The 19,344-nt window shown below is 34.4% G+C and overlaps 3 protein-coding genes and 1 non-coding gene across 4 annotated transcripts; 2 read left to right on the top strand and 2 right to left on the bottom strand.

Annotated features, from left to right (window-relative positions):
• Positions 1-260: 260 nt before the first annotated feature.
• On the bottom strand, positions 261-977 carry LOC125206796. Its single transcript, XM_048106019.1, has one exon. It carries the CDS (start codon positions 975-977, stop codon positions 261-263), a length of 717 nt encoding a protein of 238 aa, XP_047961976.1.
• A 1,440-nt stretch (positions 978-2,417) lies between these two features.
• TRNAA-CGC lies at positions 2,418-2,490 on the top strand. Its single transcript has one exon. It is a non-coding gene; the product is annotated as a tRNA-Ala (tRNA).
• Positions 2,491-3,151: 661 nt separating this feature from the next.
• LOC125207349 (BTB/POZ domain-containing protein At1g67900-like) lies at positions 3,152-5,835 on the top strand. Its single transcript, XM_048106643.1, has 4 exons — positions 3,152-3,500; positions 3,812-3,881; positions 3,979-5,145; positions 5,221-5,835. Exons 1-4 carry the CDS (start codon positions 3,442-3,444, stop codon positions 5,650-5,652), a joined length of 1,728 nt encoding a protein of 575 aa, XP_047962600.1. The 5' UTR covers positions 3,152-3,441; the 3' UTR covers positions 5,653-5,835.
• A 6,279-nt stretch (positions 5,836-12,114) lies between these two features.
• On the bottom strand, positions 12,115-13,089 carry LOC125206795 (ethylene-responsive transcription factor ESR2-like). The gene has a single exon (XM_048106018.1). The coding sequence runs from the start codon at positions 13,087-13,089 to the stop codon at positions 12,115-12,117; it is 975 nt and encodes a 324-aa protein (XP_047961975.1).
• Between the last annotated feature and the right edge of the window lie 6,255 nt (positions 13,090-19,344).

The following is a 19,344-nucleotide window of genomic DNA, read 5'->3' as shown; positions in this document are numbered from 1 at the left end:
CAGTTTTTAGCCAACTTTTAGCCAACTGCTCCAATGGTTTCTCCCTTATTTCTCCCTAACTCAACATTTCATTTTTACATCATTACTAATTTAATTGTTTTATTTTTGTATATAATAAAGCTAGCTAATTTAATTTATAAGACAAAACAAATAATATTAATAAAGTTCGTTGTATTAAACACGAGTAAACATTACAACGACGAAAATTAATTAAAAAAAAATAGTACAGGAATGGAAAAAAAAATTCAAAGTAAAAAAATTCAAGGGCGGTGGGCGCGGTTTCTATTTGCCCACAATTCTTCGATCATATCGTGTTGTAGTGCTCGATGGGCCTCCTTTTGGTGTATGTCCATGAACGCCTTGAACCGTTCATGTTCGTTGTACGGTACACCCCGGCGGGCGGACTCGGACTCGGTTGAGACACCATGACTCGATGATGCAACACTGGTGTCGTTGGTGACGTTGAGGACGTCTTCGTGTTCATCCTCGATGATCATGTTATGCATGATGATGCACGCATACATGATGTCGGCAATATCCCCCTGGTAGTAAAAGCGCGTCGGGCCCTTTACCAGTGCAAATCGTGATTGGAGCACCCCAAACGCCCTCTCCACATCCTTGCGCGCAGACTCTTGCGCTCGGGCAAAATACTTTCTACTATCTCCGATTGGGCATCTGATCGTCTTCAAAAACACGGGCCATTGCGGATAGATGCCGTCAGCCAGGTAGTACCCCATGTTATGCACATTGCCATTGGCCGTGAATTCGATGGAGGGGCCTAACCCATTGATCCGCTCGTTGAAAAGGGGCGAGGAATTGAGAACATTTAGGTCGTTGTTCCGTGGTCGCGGGGGATGTATCGGCGCCGCCTGCGGATTGGCCGTTGGGGTGGCTGCTGCATTCGAGCAAGCTCGCTTTGTATGAAACGGGAGATATAGTTGTTGACTGGGTTGTTGGCGAAACCCGCGACATCCCATCCGGTGGGAGCGGGAGGTACCTCCTCTTCGGAAGAAGAATGAGATATCTCCTCGTCGGACCGAGAATGAGAAGATGATTCAGAATTCATTAAATATAGATGGAGAGAGAAAATAAATGAAGAGAGAAAATGGATGAGGATGAGGAGAGAATGAAGAGAGAAAAGGGATGAGGATGGGGAGAGAATGAAGAGAAGGTGTGTATTTATAGGGGAGTAAAAATAGCCGTTGGGTATTAAAAAAAAAAAAAAAAACGCCGAAAATACGCCGAACGCGCCCTACTGTGGCCGGCGTTCACTCGGCGATAAATCGGCGTTAAAACGGGAAAAACGCCGACTTCTCCCCATTGCCGGCGAATACTCGGCGATACCCGGCGTTAAAACGCCGGTTTTTATCGCGGAGTGCATTTGCTCTTATAGTAGTATATAAATTTCACACTGTATCTCTCTCTACAGACCAATGTAAATCGACAATACAGAGGATACAAATTTGTATGTATAGTGCATATTTAATGTTATGTTCTTGAAATGTCTTAATATATGGGGCACCGACAGACAGGAAAATTGATTTCTTGGCTACAAATTTTAGCTTAGACCGGACCCTGCTCTCTCCTTTGATATCCACCTATCACTCTTCCAAACACTACGGTTGAAATATTTATTATATCATTAAAACGCAAATTTAAAAGCAATAAAAAAATTAAATGAGCAAAGACATTGATTAGTTAATGTCTATCACAACTGAGAAAGAAGAAAATGAATCAACGTGAAAATCAAAATATACTTTTATGTGTAAAAAATTTGGATATGCTCTAAAATATCCCATGTTTTTGTACGTGGTCATATTTGAATTGCTTGATTGATTCAAAATTTGACACACAAGATATGGGTCTGGTTACCACAAAAATTTATACTATGAAATATAATTCCTAAAACTTGAAAATCGAAATTGCAATTTGGCAACATGTGAGTAAAAGTGAAAGGTGTGTATTTTGGCAAAGCTCTAAATGGATGCAAAGAAGAGAAGGGGCCATCTTTAAAGAATTAGGGGGCATTTGGGACCCTTATGTCTATTGTTTGCCTAGCAAGGATTGAGACTCATCCACTAGAGTAAAAATGACGAAATTGCCCTTGAGACTTAGCCCGTGGTCCAGTCGAGGCGAATCCATGTTAGTCACAAGATTGGCCTTGAGCTGTCATCTTGGAATTCACTAGCTTCACTAAAATCGAACTCACGATATAAAATTAATCCTCTGACACCACGTCAAATTTGTGAATTTCGAAGGACCGGTATTCTATAGTTAAGCTAATGAGCAAAATGATATCTCTAAAAATCAATAATGTGGAGTAGTATTTATTAGGATATCTTTAGTTGAATACTATTTAACTCTTCTTCCCAAATCTATTACGTACTAAATCATTAAACTACGGATTCAAGCACATCGGGGGTGTAGCTCATATGGTAGAGCGCTCGCTTCGCATGCGAGAGGCACGGGGTTCGATTCCCCGCACCTCCAGTAACTAATTTTTAATTATTTTTCCCATTTTATTTTCTTGTATTTACATTTTATTTTACTTTCAATTCAATTGTAGCCTCAAAATTCCACTCATTGGTTTTCTAGATTTTTTTGCAATCAACAACCCAGTTGTTATTTTAGTATTAGATGACAACGTATGTGTGTAGTAGGATTTACTTTCTTTTTGGGATTAAATAAAAAAAAAAAACAACTTTTACCAAAGAATCCAAGGCAGAAAATTAGGATGAGCCCCACCAACTGACATATTACCTAAACTCTAACTAACAAAGTTTAATAATTATTATTATGTTCATAGCAAGACATAGAGTTAAAACACACGTACACACATATTGAGGGGAAAAAACAACAGCCAATGATTTTGTGAACAAAAAACAACAATTTTCAGTATGCATAATGATCTAATCAAATTTATGCAGTATTATCTACATAGGGCGTGAACCAAAATTTGATCTTTTTTTAGCGATAATAATAATTTGATGGGATGTAGATTCTTTTTTTGTTTCTCATGTCCATGTCAATTGGGGTAGATAATTTGACTAAAGTGATATGGATTTATGGACTGGTCTGATTATTTGAGATTTAATTTTTATTTTTATATTTTTCACTAGTTCATCATTATATATAGTACAAAAATATCATTAATACGGTGGCTTGTTGTTACTACTACATGTGAGTGTATTTCTTGCAATATTTCTAATTTTTTAGAAAAAAAATTCACCTTTAGCTTCAAGTTTCCTCAAGGTAAAGTGGGATTTCAGTTTCTGTTTTCCTTTTTCTGCAATTTTGGTGGGAGGATTCCAATGTCTGTTGTTGTTCTAACAAAGTGAAGAACATGCTTTCCTTTTTGTCTATTGTTCCTGTGTGAATCTCAAAAATGGTGTTTTGAGTTGGATTAGGCTAGTTTTAGGAATAGGAAAGAAAAACTCAGAGATGAAGTTCATGAAGCTGGGATCTCGCCCTGACACATTCTACACCACAGAGGCTGTGAGGTGATTTTTTTGTTTTTCTGAACAAAATTATATTTTATTATTTTCAAGAAATGATTGAATCTTTGAACCCTTTTAGTTCAACTGCATGAATTCTTGAGCAAAATGCAATCTTGCTGTAGTTTGATGGAATTAAGGAGTTCTTTTTTGTCTTTGCTGTGAGGTGATTGTTTTTAAAAACTCAATCATACCTTGATGTTTTCAAGAATGATTGAATCTTTGAACCCTTTTAGCCTAACTGCATGAATTCCTGATCAAAATGCAATCTTGCTGTAGTTTGATGGAACTTAAGGTGTGTATTGCTTATTTTTTAGGTCTGTTTCATGTGAAGTTTCAAGTGATCTTATAATCCAAGTAAAAGGGAGCAGATATTTACTCCATAAGGTGAATTTCATGCTCATTTTTCATTGCATTTGAGCTCTTTCAGTATAGAAATATAAGAAATGATCCAAATGCATAAATTTGATGTTTGCAAGCACAGTTTCCTCTGCTATCCAAATGCCTCCGCCTGCAGAAGCTGTATGCAGAGAGCCCTGAGTCGACCTCGGAGCTCCAGCTGATCAAGCTCCACGGCTTCCCGGGAGGGGTGGAGGCGTTCGAGCTCTGTGCCAAGTTCTGTTACGGCATCACCATCACGCTCAGCGCCTTCAACATTGTCTCGATCCGTTGTGCAGCAGAGTATCTCCAGATGACAGAGGATGTGGAGAAAGGCAATCTCATATACAAAGTTGAGGTGTTCTTGAACTCTTACATCCTTCAAGGCTGGAGGGACTCAATTGTGACATTGCAGACCACCAAGGCTTTCCCCTCACTATCGGAGGAGGTGGGGGTGACCGGTAGGTGCATTGAGGCAGTTGCCTCGAGGGTTTCGGCCCACCCGGATAAGGTAGGCCGGGCCCACAGCTGCTATTCGAGCAATGGAACAGAGAGCCATAGGCATAAGGATAAGGATAAAGGGTGGTGGGGTGAGAACTTGGCAGAATTGGAGATAGATCTTTATTGGAGAGTGATGGAGGCAATCAAGTCTGGGGGGAAGGTCCCCCCTCACCTCATCGGGGATGCTTTGAGAGCTTATGCGTCGCGTTGGCTCCCAAACTTGGGTAAGGCAATGGATGCTGAAGGTGAAGGTGATGATGATGGTGAGGTAGATTCAAGAAATAGGCTGATTTTGGAATCAATTGTTAGCTTATTACCAGCAGAGAAAGGGGCTGTTTCTTGCAGTTTTCTGCTGAAACTGCTCAAGGCAGCTAATGTGCTAAAAGCCTCTGTCTCATCCAAGAAAGAGCTGGGAACAAGGGCAGGGCTTCAACTAGACGAGGCCACGGTTGCTGACATTCTACTGCCCCGTTGCTGTGAAAATGGGACGAGGCATGATGTGGACACCGTTTTGGCCATGTTGGAGGAGTTCGTGTGGCGGGGGCCGAGCCCCCCTAGAGTTGATGTTGAGTTTCAAGAGATGAGGAGATCATCCTCTGCATCACACACCTCCAATCTCAAGGTTGCAAAGCTTGTTGATAGATTCTTGCAAGAGATAGGTAAAGATGCAAATCTGCCTATGTCCAAATTCATTTCCATTGCTGAAGCAGTCCCAAATTTTGCAAGGCTCAATCATGATGATCTCTACAAAGCCATTGATGCTTACCTAAAGGTAGCAAAGAGATTTCAATTCTTTGGTAATTTTTTTTTTTTGAAGAATGTGTTGTGATTGTGACTAATTGTGCAGGAGCATCCGGAGCTGAGCAAGGGCGAGAGGAAGCGTCTGTGGCAAATCCTCGACTGCAAGAAGCTATCCGTGGAAGCTTGTATGCACGCTGCACAGAATGAGAGGCTCCCTCTAAGGGTGGTGGTGCAGGTCCTTTTCTTTGAGCAGGCACGGGCTTCAATGGCGGGTGGCCAGCTTCCAAACAACATGAAGGTGCTCTTGGAAGGGCAGCCGACTCCTTCAAAGGCGAAGACCTCGTTCAGCACCTTGCCACCGGAGGACCAGTGGAGCGCCTCCGGTATAAAGTCCCCAAAGTCTAGTGTTTCGACACTAAAGATGAAGCTGGCTGAGGATCACGATCGCGTGGCTAAGCCTTCCAAGATGCCTAGCAAACCTAAGAGTATTTTCAGCAAACTCTGGCCTATTAGTACAAGTGGAAGTCCAAAGAATTGACAGTTTTTTTTTTTTTTTGCTCAATATGCTCTAATTCTAGAAGACGTCATTAGGAGATTTGGACTCAACCAAGATTAGCTAGATCATAAGGGAATAGTTTACTTCATTTGTAATTTTGTATAATAAATGTATTTCTTGTCAATTATAATTGTAGCTTGTTATAAGGTGTTGATGATGACTTAATACTTTATTGTCGATTTTGTGTTATAAGTTGATGGAGTTTAATTGGTGCAAAAGTTGTGAATGAGACCAAGATGAATCAAGATTTTGGATATAGGAAATTTTAGTAAGAAACGACGTCGTTAGGAAGTCCCAAACTCGCTGACCTTACACATCTGATAGATGCGTATGATCAGCCTAAACATACACATAGACATGACATCTATGACTACTGAGCATCCACTGCATTGCTCTGCATAGGCACAAACGGCGTCGTTTCACCTTTACTTTTAGATTCCCCGTACGCAATGCTCTTGCTCCTACGGAGGGTAGGGGAGCGGTGCAGCCTGCAACGGAACGAGCCAGCGTGCGTGGTAGGGGAGCAAAGGCAAGAAATGGACTTGGTTCTTGCCAATGGAGGTGGGGTCACCTCTGGTATTTCCACCTTCATCTCTTTTCTCATCACTCCATTTTCCATTGCATCAAAAAAAACAAGGCTTCTTGATTTTGGAGTGGATTTGTGCAAGAGTTGGAGAAGCTACACTACAACTTGTTTGGGGAGTTTAAATAGAGAGAATTGAATAATTGAGATAAGAAAGGTGGTGGACATTATTGGGTTGGTATATTTTATTTCATCATCAATCTTTATCATTCACATGTTGGATAGTCTAGTAACCAAACTTTGAGTCAAATCCAACCACAAGAAAAAAAACCCACTTTTTATAAAGCTTCTTTTACCCACTCTAGTGATTACACACACAAAGATCAACAGGAAATTTTATCCGAATCTCTTTACTTTTTGATAATTTATTGATCTATTTTGTTTTTATACATGTTCTTGCTTTGGATGAATCATCAGAATAACGAGGCAACAAGAGCACTTTCTGGAAGGGTCCCATTTTCCATGCCTTCATTTGCATCATATGGTTGGCCACTAATTGTTATTTTGGCATATAAGAATTGCTAATGGTGCTTAGGAAATCATTATTTTTTTATATATTGAATGTTTACTCTCTTTTTTTAATTAATAGTAATACAAATTTTTGTTGAATAGTCCATTCTTCTAAATAATTTTCAATTTCAGAAATCTAGTAGTATTTGGTAAAAATAGTTGCTCATATATTTATAGTGATTTGAGTATATTTATTTGTTTAGATGTCCACAATCCCAAAGAAATGAACTCAATTCTCACCCAAATCAATCGAAGAAGAAGAAAAAGAAAAAGAAAATGAAAAGAAGTAATTTGACATTTTGACGTGCCAATTCCTAGTTCTAAATGTTTGGGCTTTGGGTCATTAGGTGTAACTGGGCCTTCATATTGGGCTCACTTCGAATATCTTATTTATCTAGGACTTTGGCCCATTAATAACAAGAATATGAATGGACTGAATGTTTGATTTGTATTCTTCCATGTCGGATAATTTCTGAGTGGTTTGTTTTTAAGTGGCAATTGAAAAGTATTCTTTTTTTTCTTGTTTGGAGATATGCATTAATACATCTAAAATACTACAAGATAATTAGGCTTAAATTGTGACATAAGAATCCGACACACGTTAATTAATTAAACGAGGTAAAAGGTGAATTGATAGCAATTGAAAGGTGTTATATATATTGTGTACTGACTATTAATGAAACACGTATACGGTATATATACGGCACCAAATATTAGTCAAAATGGTTGATATAATTTTGTCATTAATTTGATGATTTAGATGGATTAGTATTTAGTGTGGTACAATTCCTTACTCATTATTTCTTGGTTTTAGATTTACTTCAATAAATAATTTCACAACAACAAATTATTTATGACCATATGGCGTATAAATAAATGTGGAGAATATTAAAAAAAAAATATGTTTTTTTATAAATATGATAAATATAAGACATCATAACTAGGTAAATAAACAAATTAAACAAATATTAAAATTTACAAATACCTACGGATTATCGATACAATAAACCATCAGCATAATGTAGGTTTACTGACGGACGCCTACCCATCGATAATACGGATGGAAAAACTCGTCGGTAAGCCACATATTTCAGCATCACATGTACACTGACAGACTCCTTCGGTCATCTAACATTGCACCCGTTCCAACATCATAATCATTGGTAAAATTTGATACTACTAGACTTTTTAGATTTAATTTATCGACACGGAAATCTATCGATAATCTCCACTTTCGTAGTGATTGGTTGGATGGTGCGTCTTACTAACTGAACAACTTTTTGTCTAGATGCACAAATTTATGTAACACGTAAAATTAAGTGGATTCAAATTTACCATAATTAATCCAATGTTTATTCCATTTAATTTTATTTGATAGTATATTGTATCACAGATTCACATGCTATTACTACTTAAACTAAGTACTAGCTCTTCCACACACATTATTACAAACATGCTTTTAGGTTTATAATAATTAATATTAAGCTCCTATACCTTCATTTGATTTAATATTGCGAGATTATATCTGGAATCATAGAATAAGCTAGGACCATTATTTAATTAGTTGGTATATAATTGAAGGAGTAATAAATAAGAGAAATTAATTAGTGAGTAGAATATATTATCCACACTTTACCCTTGCTAACACGCAGACGCAGGAGTTTCAAGTGTAATTATGGCTAGCTTAACCCAAAACTACAATGGTCCACCTCTTTATTTGCTTTTAATTAATTATTGAAGGTTAATTACCGTATTCATTTTGGGAATACCTATACAATAAACTAACTCATCTATATACGTCTTTATGGAAATACTATTTCCTTTTATTATTCATACTTGATAAAAGAGTACATAAAAAAAAAATTAATAATTAATTCGTATAGATTTGGAAAGAGTACGCACTACGGAAAAAAAAAAAAAGAACGGCTAAGGACATTTTTTAATGTTAATAAGGATGCTAATTTATGTGTCTAATTATACCACCAATACTTCATAAAATGTTCTTATTGTTGGTGTCCAAACAAATAAAGCATCCTAGAAAATAAAAGATTAAGATAATTTGCCTTCAACTTGGACACGCTTTCCTTTGCGTATTTTAAAAAATATTCAGGCGTTGGTAATTGCGTTTCAATTTTTGTGTTGTTGAAAGATAAGTTTTTTTGTAGTGACATATAAATAATTATCAACGAATTTTTGTGTCGTTGAAAGATAAGTTTTTTTGTAGTGACATATAAATAATTATCTCTTCGTTGAGAACTAAATGTCTCAATTCGGAGTTTTAGAAAATGCAAGACAAGTTGATTATAAAAGTTAAGTGGATTGCAGATTTTGCTACTTCTGTATAATAAGATATTAATAATGAACTGATAGTATGCCAGATATATTTACTACTACTAATAATAAAAAAAATATATTTAATTATGATTATTATAAAATGATACTTACATAGTTTCATTGATTCATCCATAATTGAGGGAGGTTGTTATTCTTGATTCGTCCTGATGTTAGCAAAATGTATCCCTTTCAAAAAAACTGGAGTTCTTATATACGCTCTTCGCACGTGATTAGAATCTTGGTTTGCTATTTTGGTCCGTTTGCTATTAGAAGTTGCGATTTACCTTTATTACTCCGTTCGTCCACTAAAAATGGTCTCATTTTACTATTTTAGGGTGTTCACAAAAAATAGTCCTATTTCTAAAAATAGAAAGTTTTTATCTCATACTTACCCACTTTTTTCAATTCTTTACTTATTTTTTCTACGTATCTCTCTTGATCTATTTTTTCTCCTTTGCTCTTACTTTACCAATTTTTTATTAAAACACTGTCCGCAAATGAAACTATTTTTGTGAATGATTAGAATATATGATAAGTAGTACTCCCTCCGTCCCAAGATAAGTGACTTGTATTCCTTTTTGGGGTGTCCGATTATAAGTGACCTATTTCCATTTTTAGCAAAAAGTCATCCCTCTTACTTTATTCTCCACCTACTTTATTCTCTCTTCTCTCCTCTACTTTTTTTCTCTCATACTTTACTCTCTCCACTTTAACTTATTTAAATATCATTCCTTAAATCTCGTGCCCAAAAGAAGTAAGTCACTTATCTTGGGACGGAGGGAGTATGCACATTTCACTCACATGTTATATAAAAGTATAAGTCATTATAAAATTGAGGCTCAAATTTCACTATTTTTTTTTATCAATTTTCACTTGTATCTAGTACTTCCTCTGTCCCATAAAAAATGCAACGTTTTCCTTTTTTGGTTGTCCCATTAAAAATGAAACGTTTCCTTAAATGGAAACAACTCTATCTCTACTTTTTCATCTCTTACTTTACTCTCTCTTCATTAACTCACAAAATAACACTACATAAAATTCCGTGTCGATTCTCAAATGTTACATTTTAAGTGAAACGGAGGGAGTATTTCTTAAAATTTGTGATGAACTCAATCAGGACTCCTAGCAACTGATGGACGGAGGGGGTATATATTGGCCACACATTAACAACAGCTCGTGCGAATCATCAATAATACAAAGACAAATGAATAGATGTATTGTTGCAAGATTAAAAACTATTGTGAAAAATTATTGTCCATCTTCAAGATTATGTTGTTTCAATAAGTTGGTTTTCTCATAAAAGCAGCCGCACACGATTTACATTAAAACTCTTTTAAATTTCTACTGCTTAAACTTTATAAGACCGCGTTTGGCTCCTCTATGATTGAGCCCACGTCACGAATGAAAATAATACTACTCCTACTCACAACTTACTATAAAAGGCAATACATTATTCGTATATCATTGGTGATCAAATAAATATTCTACCCAAGATGCGGATAATCCTAGCTATTGAAACTTTGCAAACCAATACATATTTTTGTTAGCATCTTAAATATAAGGTGCATATATATGATATTAAAAAGAGGATACGTATTTTTTTTTGTAGTTGATCCTAATGTACAAATCATTCGTTGGGTCCATATTAATTTAGAAATGAAGAAATATTTTGAAATTAGACACCAACAGAATTATACTCCCTCCCTCCATCACAAATTAATTTAATCGTATTCACTTTTGATCTGTCCAAACTATTCGAGTAATTATTTATGACAAAAAAATTATTCTCTCTCCTCCTTTTTTTAGTTTCATATTTTATTCTCTCTTTCTTCCAAAATTATCAAACACCAATATCATAAATCTTATGCCCAAAAAACACATAAACACTACAAAAAATAACAAATTTACGTACGAAAGTTTCCGTCAGTGATTCCAATTTTACCTACGGTAAATAGTGTTACCGACGAATTTTTTTGCTATGGACTATGGGAATTCCGTCGGTAATCCATCAAATCCGCCGGTAATAATGTTTTCCATCAGTAATCTGTAGGTAATCAACGAGAGATTGGCCACCGCTGGTAATTCAAATTGTTTTTTGCAGTGAAATATATTAGCACATCATACAAATACGACACCAACATGAAAGCAACACAATTTAATTTGTGTTGACATAACTTAATAATGACACGACAACCATACATAAGTCCAAATTCTTTAATTTTAAAGACTATATAATACTCAAATAAAGCATAACTAGTAAACTACTACTACTAATAATTAATGGCAACGTGTTACACGAATCCGATAAAATTACGAACCAAATACGAAATTATCATATTGCTATGTAAAAATACGAATACAGTATAAGAATGATCATATATCAATACCGTGCTTTTGTTTCATGTAAAAAATTTATTAACCCTAAATTTAGGTACAATCTGATTGGTATTAACGCGTCAATAATCACATGTTTGTCGTTTGGAGATACACCAACCTGATTGAAAATATTTGATTAAAATTCTAGACTCGTGACAAAAACAAATTTAATCGTGAGATTATTAAATTTACATTTAAATTTTAATCGAATATTCTTGTAATTACGAGATATTCAATGTCGTCTTAACTTAATGTAGTTTTCCAAATGCAACATTCAAACCCTATAGGCTATAGCTATTTTTGATTTCCAATTGTGTTATGGTTTCGGATTAATTAATTAATCGTGAAATTAGATCAGAGTTTGTGATTTTAATATTAAACGTTCTCTTCCGAAATAAGTGAGTTGTGATCTTATCGTCCCAAATTAAAGTTACATGTACCATATAAATAATCAATGCATACGTAAAACAAAAATGAGTAATAACTTTAAAATGTGGACTTATAATCAACCAAATAAATTAAAATCTTACGTTTAACACCAGATCAGAAGACTAGTTTTTTGCCCATAAACAAGAAATTAAATACACAGAATTTGAGAATAATATTCCATGAAATTGAAGAACAATTTCAGGTGGTTGAGTTCATGCATTCTGCATGTTAGCTTCAAGCAGATTCCCACTCTCCTGATAGTTGAAAATCTCTGATAAAATCCCATTTGTTTGATTAATCGACCCCTCAAATTCACTCTCAACAAATCCAAAACAGTTGTTCAGTTTCCCAAATTCACCAGAAAACCCTAAATATTCATCCCCTTTCGGCAGAGCAAATTCCTCCTCTTCAATTACGCTTTTCGTCGAATTTGGGAGAAATCCGTTGAGAACTTCGTGCAATAGGCCGGAATCAGACCTCTCAGTTGGGAAGAAATCCATGCAGTTATTCTCATTCCACAGAGCTTCTCCCTTTTTGTTCTCGATGTTTTCTAAGCTGAGCGGCGCGGCGGCGAAGGCGGTCTCGGAGACTACGGTGGCGGAGGTGGCGGTGGCGCAGAGAGAGGAGGAGGAAGAAGATCCGGTGAAATTGGAGGAATTTCTCAAAAAATCGGAGGTCAGAGTGAAATTGGAATTGGAATTGGTATCGAGATATTTAGCAGTGGATGAGGTGATGTAATCGCGGAGGAGAAATCGGTGAGAATTTAGGGAATTTCTGGTGAAATCGAATTGCGCGGGAGAGAGGAATTGGCGTGAGGAGGAGGAGAGGATGGAGGGCTGAGATAGCTTCCCGTAGGTGAAGGAAGGGAGGAGATTCTCGGAGGGCGAGGCCGGGTACACGAAGTTGGTGCGGGCCTTCACGCCCCGCATGGCGCGTGCGGCGCAGTCATACGCGCACGCCGCCTCCTCCGCCGTGTCGAACGTGCCCAGCCACCGCCGCTCCTTCGACTGCGGGTCCCGGATCTCCGCCGCGTACCGCCCCCATGGCCGCCGCCGCACCCCGCGGTACCGCATGTTGGTGCCGCCCGCGGCGTCCTTGTGTGGACGCTTGGCGGCGGAGCACCGCTTTGGCGCCGCCGCGGGCTTGGTAGTTGGGGCGGCGTTGAGCCTTCTCAAAGCCTCTTCCATTGTGTGTGTGGGTGATGAAAATAGATTCTTGTGTTTTGGAAGAAATGTAGAAAATTTTAGGGTTGAGAAATGATTGAGAAGTGAGGTAGATTAGGAGATGTTTTATAAGGAGAAGAGCATTGATGAGGAGGTGTAGTTAGTAATGTAATGGCGAGGACACACATTTTTAATGTATAAATAATTAGAAAATATATAAAATTGAGTAGGAGCTAGGTATTCAAAAATATTTATTTAAGTACATGCTTTATTCAAGTACAAATTCGATGTGTCAATAGTATCTACATCTCAAGGTAGGACCGTAGGAGTCTAGTGTTTCTCAATTTTATACGTATGATCGTATATGTGCTGGGGAAAGATAAGTGAAAAAATATTTTTATGTGAACATTGATAATACGTATATATATAATATACAGGTCTAGTTAAAAGCAAAACATCCCCTTAAATTATTTACGGTGAGGATCCAATCAACATAATTATTTCATACATATATTGCTTCTCTTCAAATAAGTATATATATGTAATTATAAAAATTATATACGGAGTAGCTTATTTTCCTGAGTTTATTGAAAACGTATTCAAACCCTAGAAAGATTGAAAAATTATGCAATAGAACTAATCATTATTTTTTAATCAATCAAATTAAATAACATTTGAGGTAAATCGACGTCTAGGTGTGGGTTAAGAGGTAATAATGTTAAACCTTACAACTAGTGAAACACCTATCTATGTCATAGGTTCTATATTTGACTTATTGAAAAGATCAATTAAGTAAACTTACATCTTAATTTTCAATACATTCTTAGCTCCAATGACTAACTGCATCGATTTATAAATATTTACTGTTTAAAGATAAAAATGGAATGATTAATTCTGGAGTATTTCGTAATTATTCAATTGCATGGGGAGCCTCACGTTTGCAACAAATTTACGAATTAAAATGATCTGTAGAGCTTTAATATTACTAATATACTTATATTAATTATATGGACAACCTGACTGAAGGAACATATATATATTTCTAATAGATAGAATATGAAATAAATATGTTTGGTTAAATGATTGGATCCCGTACCTAAGTTAAGATACATCATTATATACTAATTAATCACTAATGCATGCATATTACTGTTACATACATTATATACTAATTAATCACTAATGCATATTACTGTTACCCCAACTATGTCTCGTATTTTTTTCTCAATTAAATTGAGTCATTTTTTACAACAAACAAAACATTCAATCACTCTACTTTATTCCATCATATACTTTACTCTCTCTTTATTTTTTTTACTTTATTTTCCTTTCCTAATTTTCAACACAATTTCTTAATTTCTGTACTTAAAAGTTTTGACTCAATTTAATTGGAACGAAAGGGAGTACAAAGTTATGATTAGTTACACCGGGGAATTAGAGATATAGTCTATGTATGAAACGATTTGATAAAAATCAGGTAAGTATATGCTTTTTTCACTGCCTCAAACCAACTAATTAATCACTCATATATTAACAATACCATATTATACACGTTGCAGTTAGAGGTGTGGTGAAGTATGTGTAATTTCAAATTCTCATATATCTATATTTTATTATATTTGTCGATTGATGCTTATAAATTCTATAATTAATATAAGAGGTGTGGTTGAGGGGTAGGAACTCATCCATCTTTAACCAAAGGTCATGAAATTGATCCGGGTGTAACCGATGGATCACCGACATGCTAAATCTTGGTGATTCAACAACGGATCAGGGACATAATTTTGTACGAAAACGATGTGAAATTCACTGTCCACCTTACTGACAATTCCTGATCACTAGGACACATCTGTAAATGCAATTTATAGTATATTTTAATTTTTAAAACTATAATTTTATGATTAGCCAATGTATTGGCGACCATCATTAATTCACTAACGGTCATTGTCTCTCAGTAAGTTTAAGTGTTGAAAGTAAAATTAGATTTGAAGTATAATTTATTCATCATAGTCATTATTGTGATACGCACATGCGCCAACTTCTTCTCATCCTCCAATGTTGGGGTTCACTTTCGTTCTACATTTGTTATCAGTTGCTAACGATGGTCGATGCACTATTCTAATTTTCGATGCCCTTTAATTGTGCCTCACCCTACAAGTTTTATTTTCTAGGTCTCTCTGCAGTGTGCACACAATCTTTGCTAATATAATACCCATCAACATTGCTAATTCATATATCATACATATCAAATGATAATATTATACTCACGATGCATATTTAAATAAATATACATAGGTAAATATAATAAACAGAAAACAAAATTTTAATATCAAGTCTACCGGCCGGTATCAACCTAGCTAGTTAAGTTAATTATAACTAGATGTAGAAGGTCCTAGCTAATGGCAAGCATACTTAACCACTCTTAATTCTAATGGTCCTAACTCTTTAATTAGTTAATAAATGATGTAATAATAATCTAATTCCCATTACTTCCACATTTGTTAATATAATGGGGGAACTTACCAATATAGATGACAAAGCAATCGAATTGAACGTCGATATAATTGATTTTGTAAAAGTATAGTACTTTAAGTATGATTTGTTCAAATTTTGTATCTAGGTCCTAAATCATGTTAGTTAGTTTTATGGTGAAATATGTCATGGATTTCCAATTGGGTTGAATATTGATTAACAGCATAAATTTTTTGTATCTGTTTTTTTATTGTTGGTGTCTTGTTCTTGGTTGAGCTGGTGGTGTGGCTTTTTGTTGAGGAATGGCTTGTGCTCGGATTGCTGCTGGATTGTAGTGTTTCTTTGCTTAGCTTATGGGTTTTTGGCTAGTGGCAGATTAGTGGAGGGTTTCTACTTTGTTTTTGGTTATCTTTTTTCTTTGTTCGTTTGTTTGTTATCGACTATTTTGCTCGCTGTGCCTTCAGCTTGAGCTTTTATCTTGTATCAAAAAAAAAAAAAAACAGCATAAATTTTTTTTCGTATTCCAGTTTAAATTTAAATGAGTGGTTACTGATTAGTCAATCATTTTTCGTTCGTCTTTTTTTTTTCTTTTCGGTAGACAATTTATAGGCACACTTGCAATATATATACATCAATGACGTATATATAACCAAAAAAAAAATACTATTGTCGCCCCCAAATATTTAAAAAATGACGTTATTTTATAAGTATATAGGCATTTGAGATATTGTTGATGATAGTATTAGATTTTATATATAAAAACATAATATGCATAGATATTTGAAGTGTTTGGGGTAACAAGTGGAAAAAATCGATGGTTGATCTCATACACTAAATTTCGGGCAATATAATAGAAAATTATTGAACATTAATTATCAATAGTTATGGTCTGAGAAAATAGTATAGGAAAATGAATTATGAAGTTGAATTATTTGTCTGCACGTGCGATTATAATGTAAGCAATTTAACAATACTACTTGTAAATCTCAACTTTCCAGCTATGTCAAGTTTACTATGGCAGCTGGTACATTTTAATATACTCCTATTTATTTTCTGGACCAAATTATTATAACTTACTATTCAAATATATAATTACGAAAGGAAATATGAGAGAGATTTAAAATTTGAAATTGTTGGATACGGAGTATATGATATCACAAAGTCCTCTATAGTATTTTAATATTATATATCATGTTTTTTTAAATACAAGACTTTCTATAATACTCGGATATAATTAATTAGGTTGCTGATTGCCTGATTTCTAATTGGACAGTGTTGTTTCATGGAAATTGATTTTTATTTTAATTTTTTCTATTTCTCTCTATTCATCTGATTGGAACTACTATAGTTCCCCGTTATTCTATAAAAAAATGTTGGCTGTCGTGGCAATTTAAAGCCAATAAATTGGGAAATACATTATTGAACTCTGAGATTAAAAGAGGATGGAATAAATTTGCCCGAGCATTAATTAATTATTTGTGCATCGTAGCTTTCTTCAGAGAATTATTGATATTGCATTGGCCCATGAATCTTACATAATAAAATTGCATTCATAGATAAATAGCTTTCCTACGATATTCATGTTTAATTTCACGTGTTTGTGCATAGATGGCAATAATATTTCATACAACCAACATATATTAATATGGTATATAATTTAAAATAGAAACATAAAAAATTAATATAATATATGGCTGGAGAGAGAGTAAATGCCAACCAGATTTTAACGACAACATGGGATATTAGAGTATGTGTAATTAATGTATATATTCCAGCATTTTCTTCTCCTGTTTATAGAATTTTGACATTTTCTTTTGACTAATTACTTTGCCAATTTTTCTATATTGACAATATTTTTTAATTTTGAGAGCGTATTAAGTCATGTGAATTGTTGTAACTACTAAAAAATTATCTAGATGGAACCACCTTATATAATTAATTTATTCATTAAATATACAGCAAGGTCTAAAAGCAAATTAATATTTAGAGTTGGCACGAAAGATCTTGTTTTGAAATACTATGAATTTAGGTCTTGTTTAATATGTGTATAAAATCTATGGTAAAGCAACGGCCTGTTATTTATAGGTGTAATACATTATACTACTACAAAAGATGAGTATAAAAAATATATAAATATTATTGGGTAGAGATACTCTAGGAAAGTGCATGCAAACGAGAATAATTCAATATACATCATCTAAACAATAAATTAAATATTGATATACTATATAGTTAAACCGGTATAAATATTATTGAGGAATATGCACAATTATTTACAAGCTAACCTTCTTGAATAGACATATGATTAAATTTATAAAACTTGACAAAACCTTGCGATGTAAACGAATAAAAAGTGGCAATTAAGTACACTAATTTTTATTTTTATTTTTAAAAAAAGGGATATTCATTCTTGTAACCTCTGTTGTCTGGTAAAAACAATAATTATTGAAACCTCAAATGCATGCAATTTAATATCTCCATTGATTATATTTTGCTGTGTTTGTCAGGTTTTGCTTCCCTTTGATTGGAAAATATAATGAGTTTGGGGCGCATGCGATTCTTTTGATTACACAAAACATGCATTTCCTAAAATGGTGGAATTTCAGGGTTTGGCTTCTGATTTTTTACATGCATAATTCACAAGCCATAACTAGACATTTATCCCATTTTGATGCTAACCAATGTCAATTCTATAATTTATGACTAATTAATGGTCATATTAATAGGAAATGTAACAGTCAAGATTTTCACACACAAATCTTGCTATTGAAAACGAAACCCTATGGATTGATAATAGACATGTATTTGAAATATTGTATGATTAGTTACGCACAAATTTGTTCAATGTATCTTAGTTGTCCCAAAGTAGAGTACTTTTAGTGGATGTTTTTATTTGATATACAAAAATAATATTGACTAATCTTTAAATAAATAATTTATGCGACTTATAATTTTTATTAACACCTCAAAACTACTCCTAGTATATTTATCCACCTACAAAACTAGGTAATTGAACTTTTTAAAATATTCTTTATTAGAACTTTTTCTGTCCCAAAATCCCAATTTGAATGATTCATTCATAGTCTTTTTTGGAGATTCTAAGTTATATTTTTCTTTACTTGTTTACTTCATCTATTTTCTTTAACTTAATTGCTTTTGTAAATTTCGTCGAAAACAAAACAAAACGCTTTCTTTAATTTGAGCCCGATGGAGCATACTTTTAATTCAAGGCAGCCCATGTAAATATTTGACTTTGTTGGAATTATTTTTTGTTTTTAACTTTTTCTGCGCAGACACGCAGTAACTGTAACTTCATATGTGTTTGGCTTAAAAAATGATAAGTAAAACAGACAGACATTTAATGATGCTGTAATGCATGTATGTGTAATAATTGGGTCTATGGTTGTTCTTGAAAAAGTAAACTTGAATTAAAAACTATGCGCAGAGATTTTAATTATTTTCTCCGTTTATTTCTCCTATACATAAAATGAAATTGTCAGAATCTTTCAATATACCTCAACAGTTACTTGGAATATAATTTGTAAGGTTTATAAATTTTAATTAAAATATTTTCGTTAACTAACTTTTTAATTAATAGTCAAATGTAAGTGCATTTCCTACAGGCTTACACAAACAAGATGCAGATATATCATAACATAGGGTAAAGATTAACTCTAATCCTAATTTAACTTTTCCTACTAGAGTAGTACATGCCCATACATGTTCATATTTAATTTTATATGGGACCATACTAGTAATCACTAAATAATTTCTTTCTAGAAACTATAAAAGCTTCTCAACTTTCCC

Source organism: Salvia hispanica, chromosome 2 (assembly GCF_023119035.1).
Source record: "Salvia hispanica cultivar TCC Black 2014 chromosome 2, UniMelb_Shisp_WGS_1.0, whole genome shotgun sequence".
In the NCBI taxonomy this organism is placed as follows: Eukaryota; Viridiplantae; Streptophyta; class Magnoliopsida; order Lamiales; family Lamiaceae; genus Salvia; species Salvia hispanica.
The sequence above is the reverse complement of the archived record's forward strand: the minus strand, read 5'-3'. Positions and strand labels throughout refer to the sequence as shown.

Bases quoted from the DNA above. Each gene is read 5' to 3' on its own strand.
- LOC125206796 (XM_048106019.1), bottom strand. From the start codon at position 977: ATGGGATGTCGCGGGTTTCGCCAACAACCCAGTCAACAACTATATCTC.
- LOC125207349 (XM_048106643.1), top strand. From the start codon at position 3,442: ATGAAGTTCATGAAGCTGGGATCTCGCCCTGACACATTCTACACCACA. The intron at 3,501-3,811 runs GTGATTTTTTTG...CTTATTTTTTAG, and splicing joins TACACCACAGAGGCTGTGAG to GTCTGTTTCATGTGAAGTTT. The intron at 3,882-3,978 runs GTGAATTTCATG...TTGCAAGCACAG, and splicing joins GCAGATATTTACTCCATAAG to TTTCCTCTGCTATCCAAATG.
- LOC125206795 (XM_048106018.1), bottom strand. From the start codon at position 13,089: ATGGAAGAGGCTTTGAGAAGGCTCAACGCCGCCCCAACTACCAAGCCC.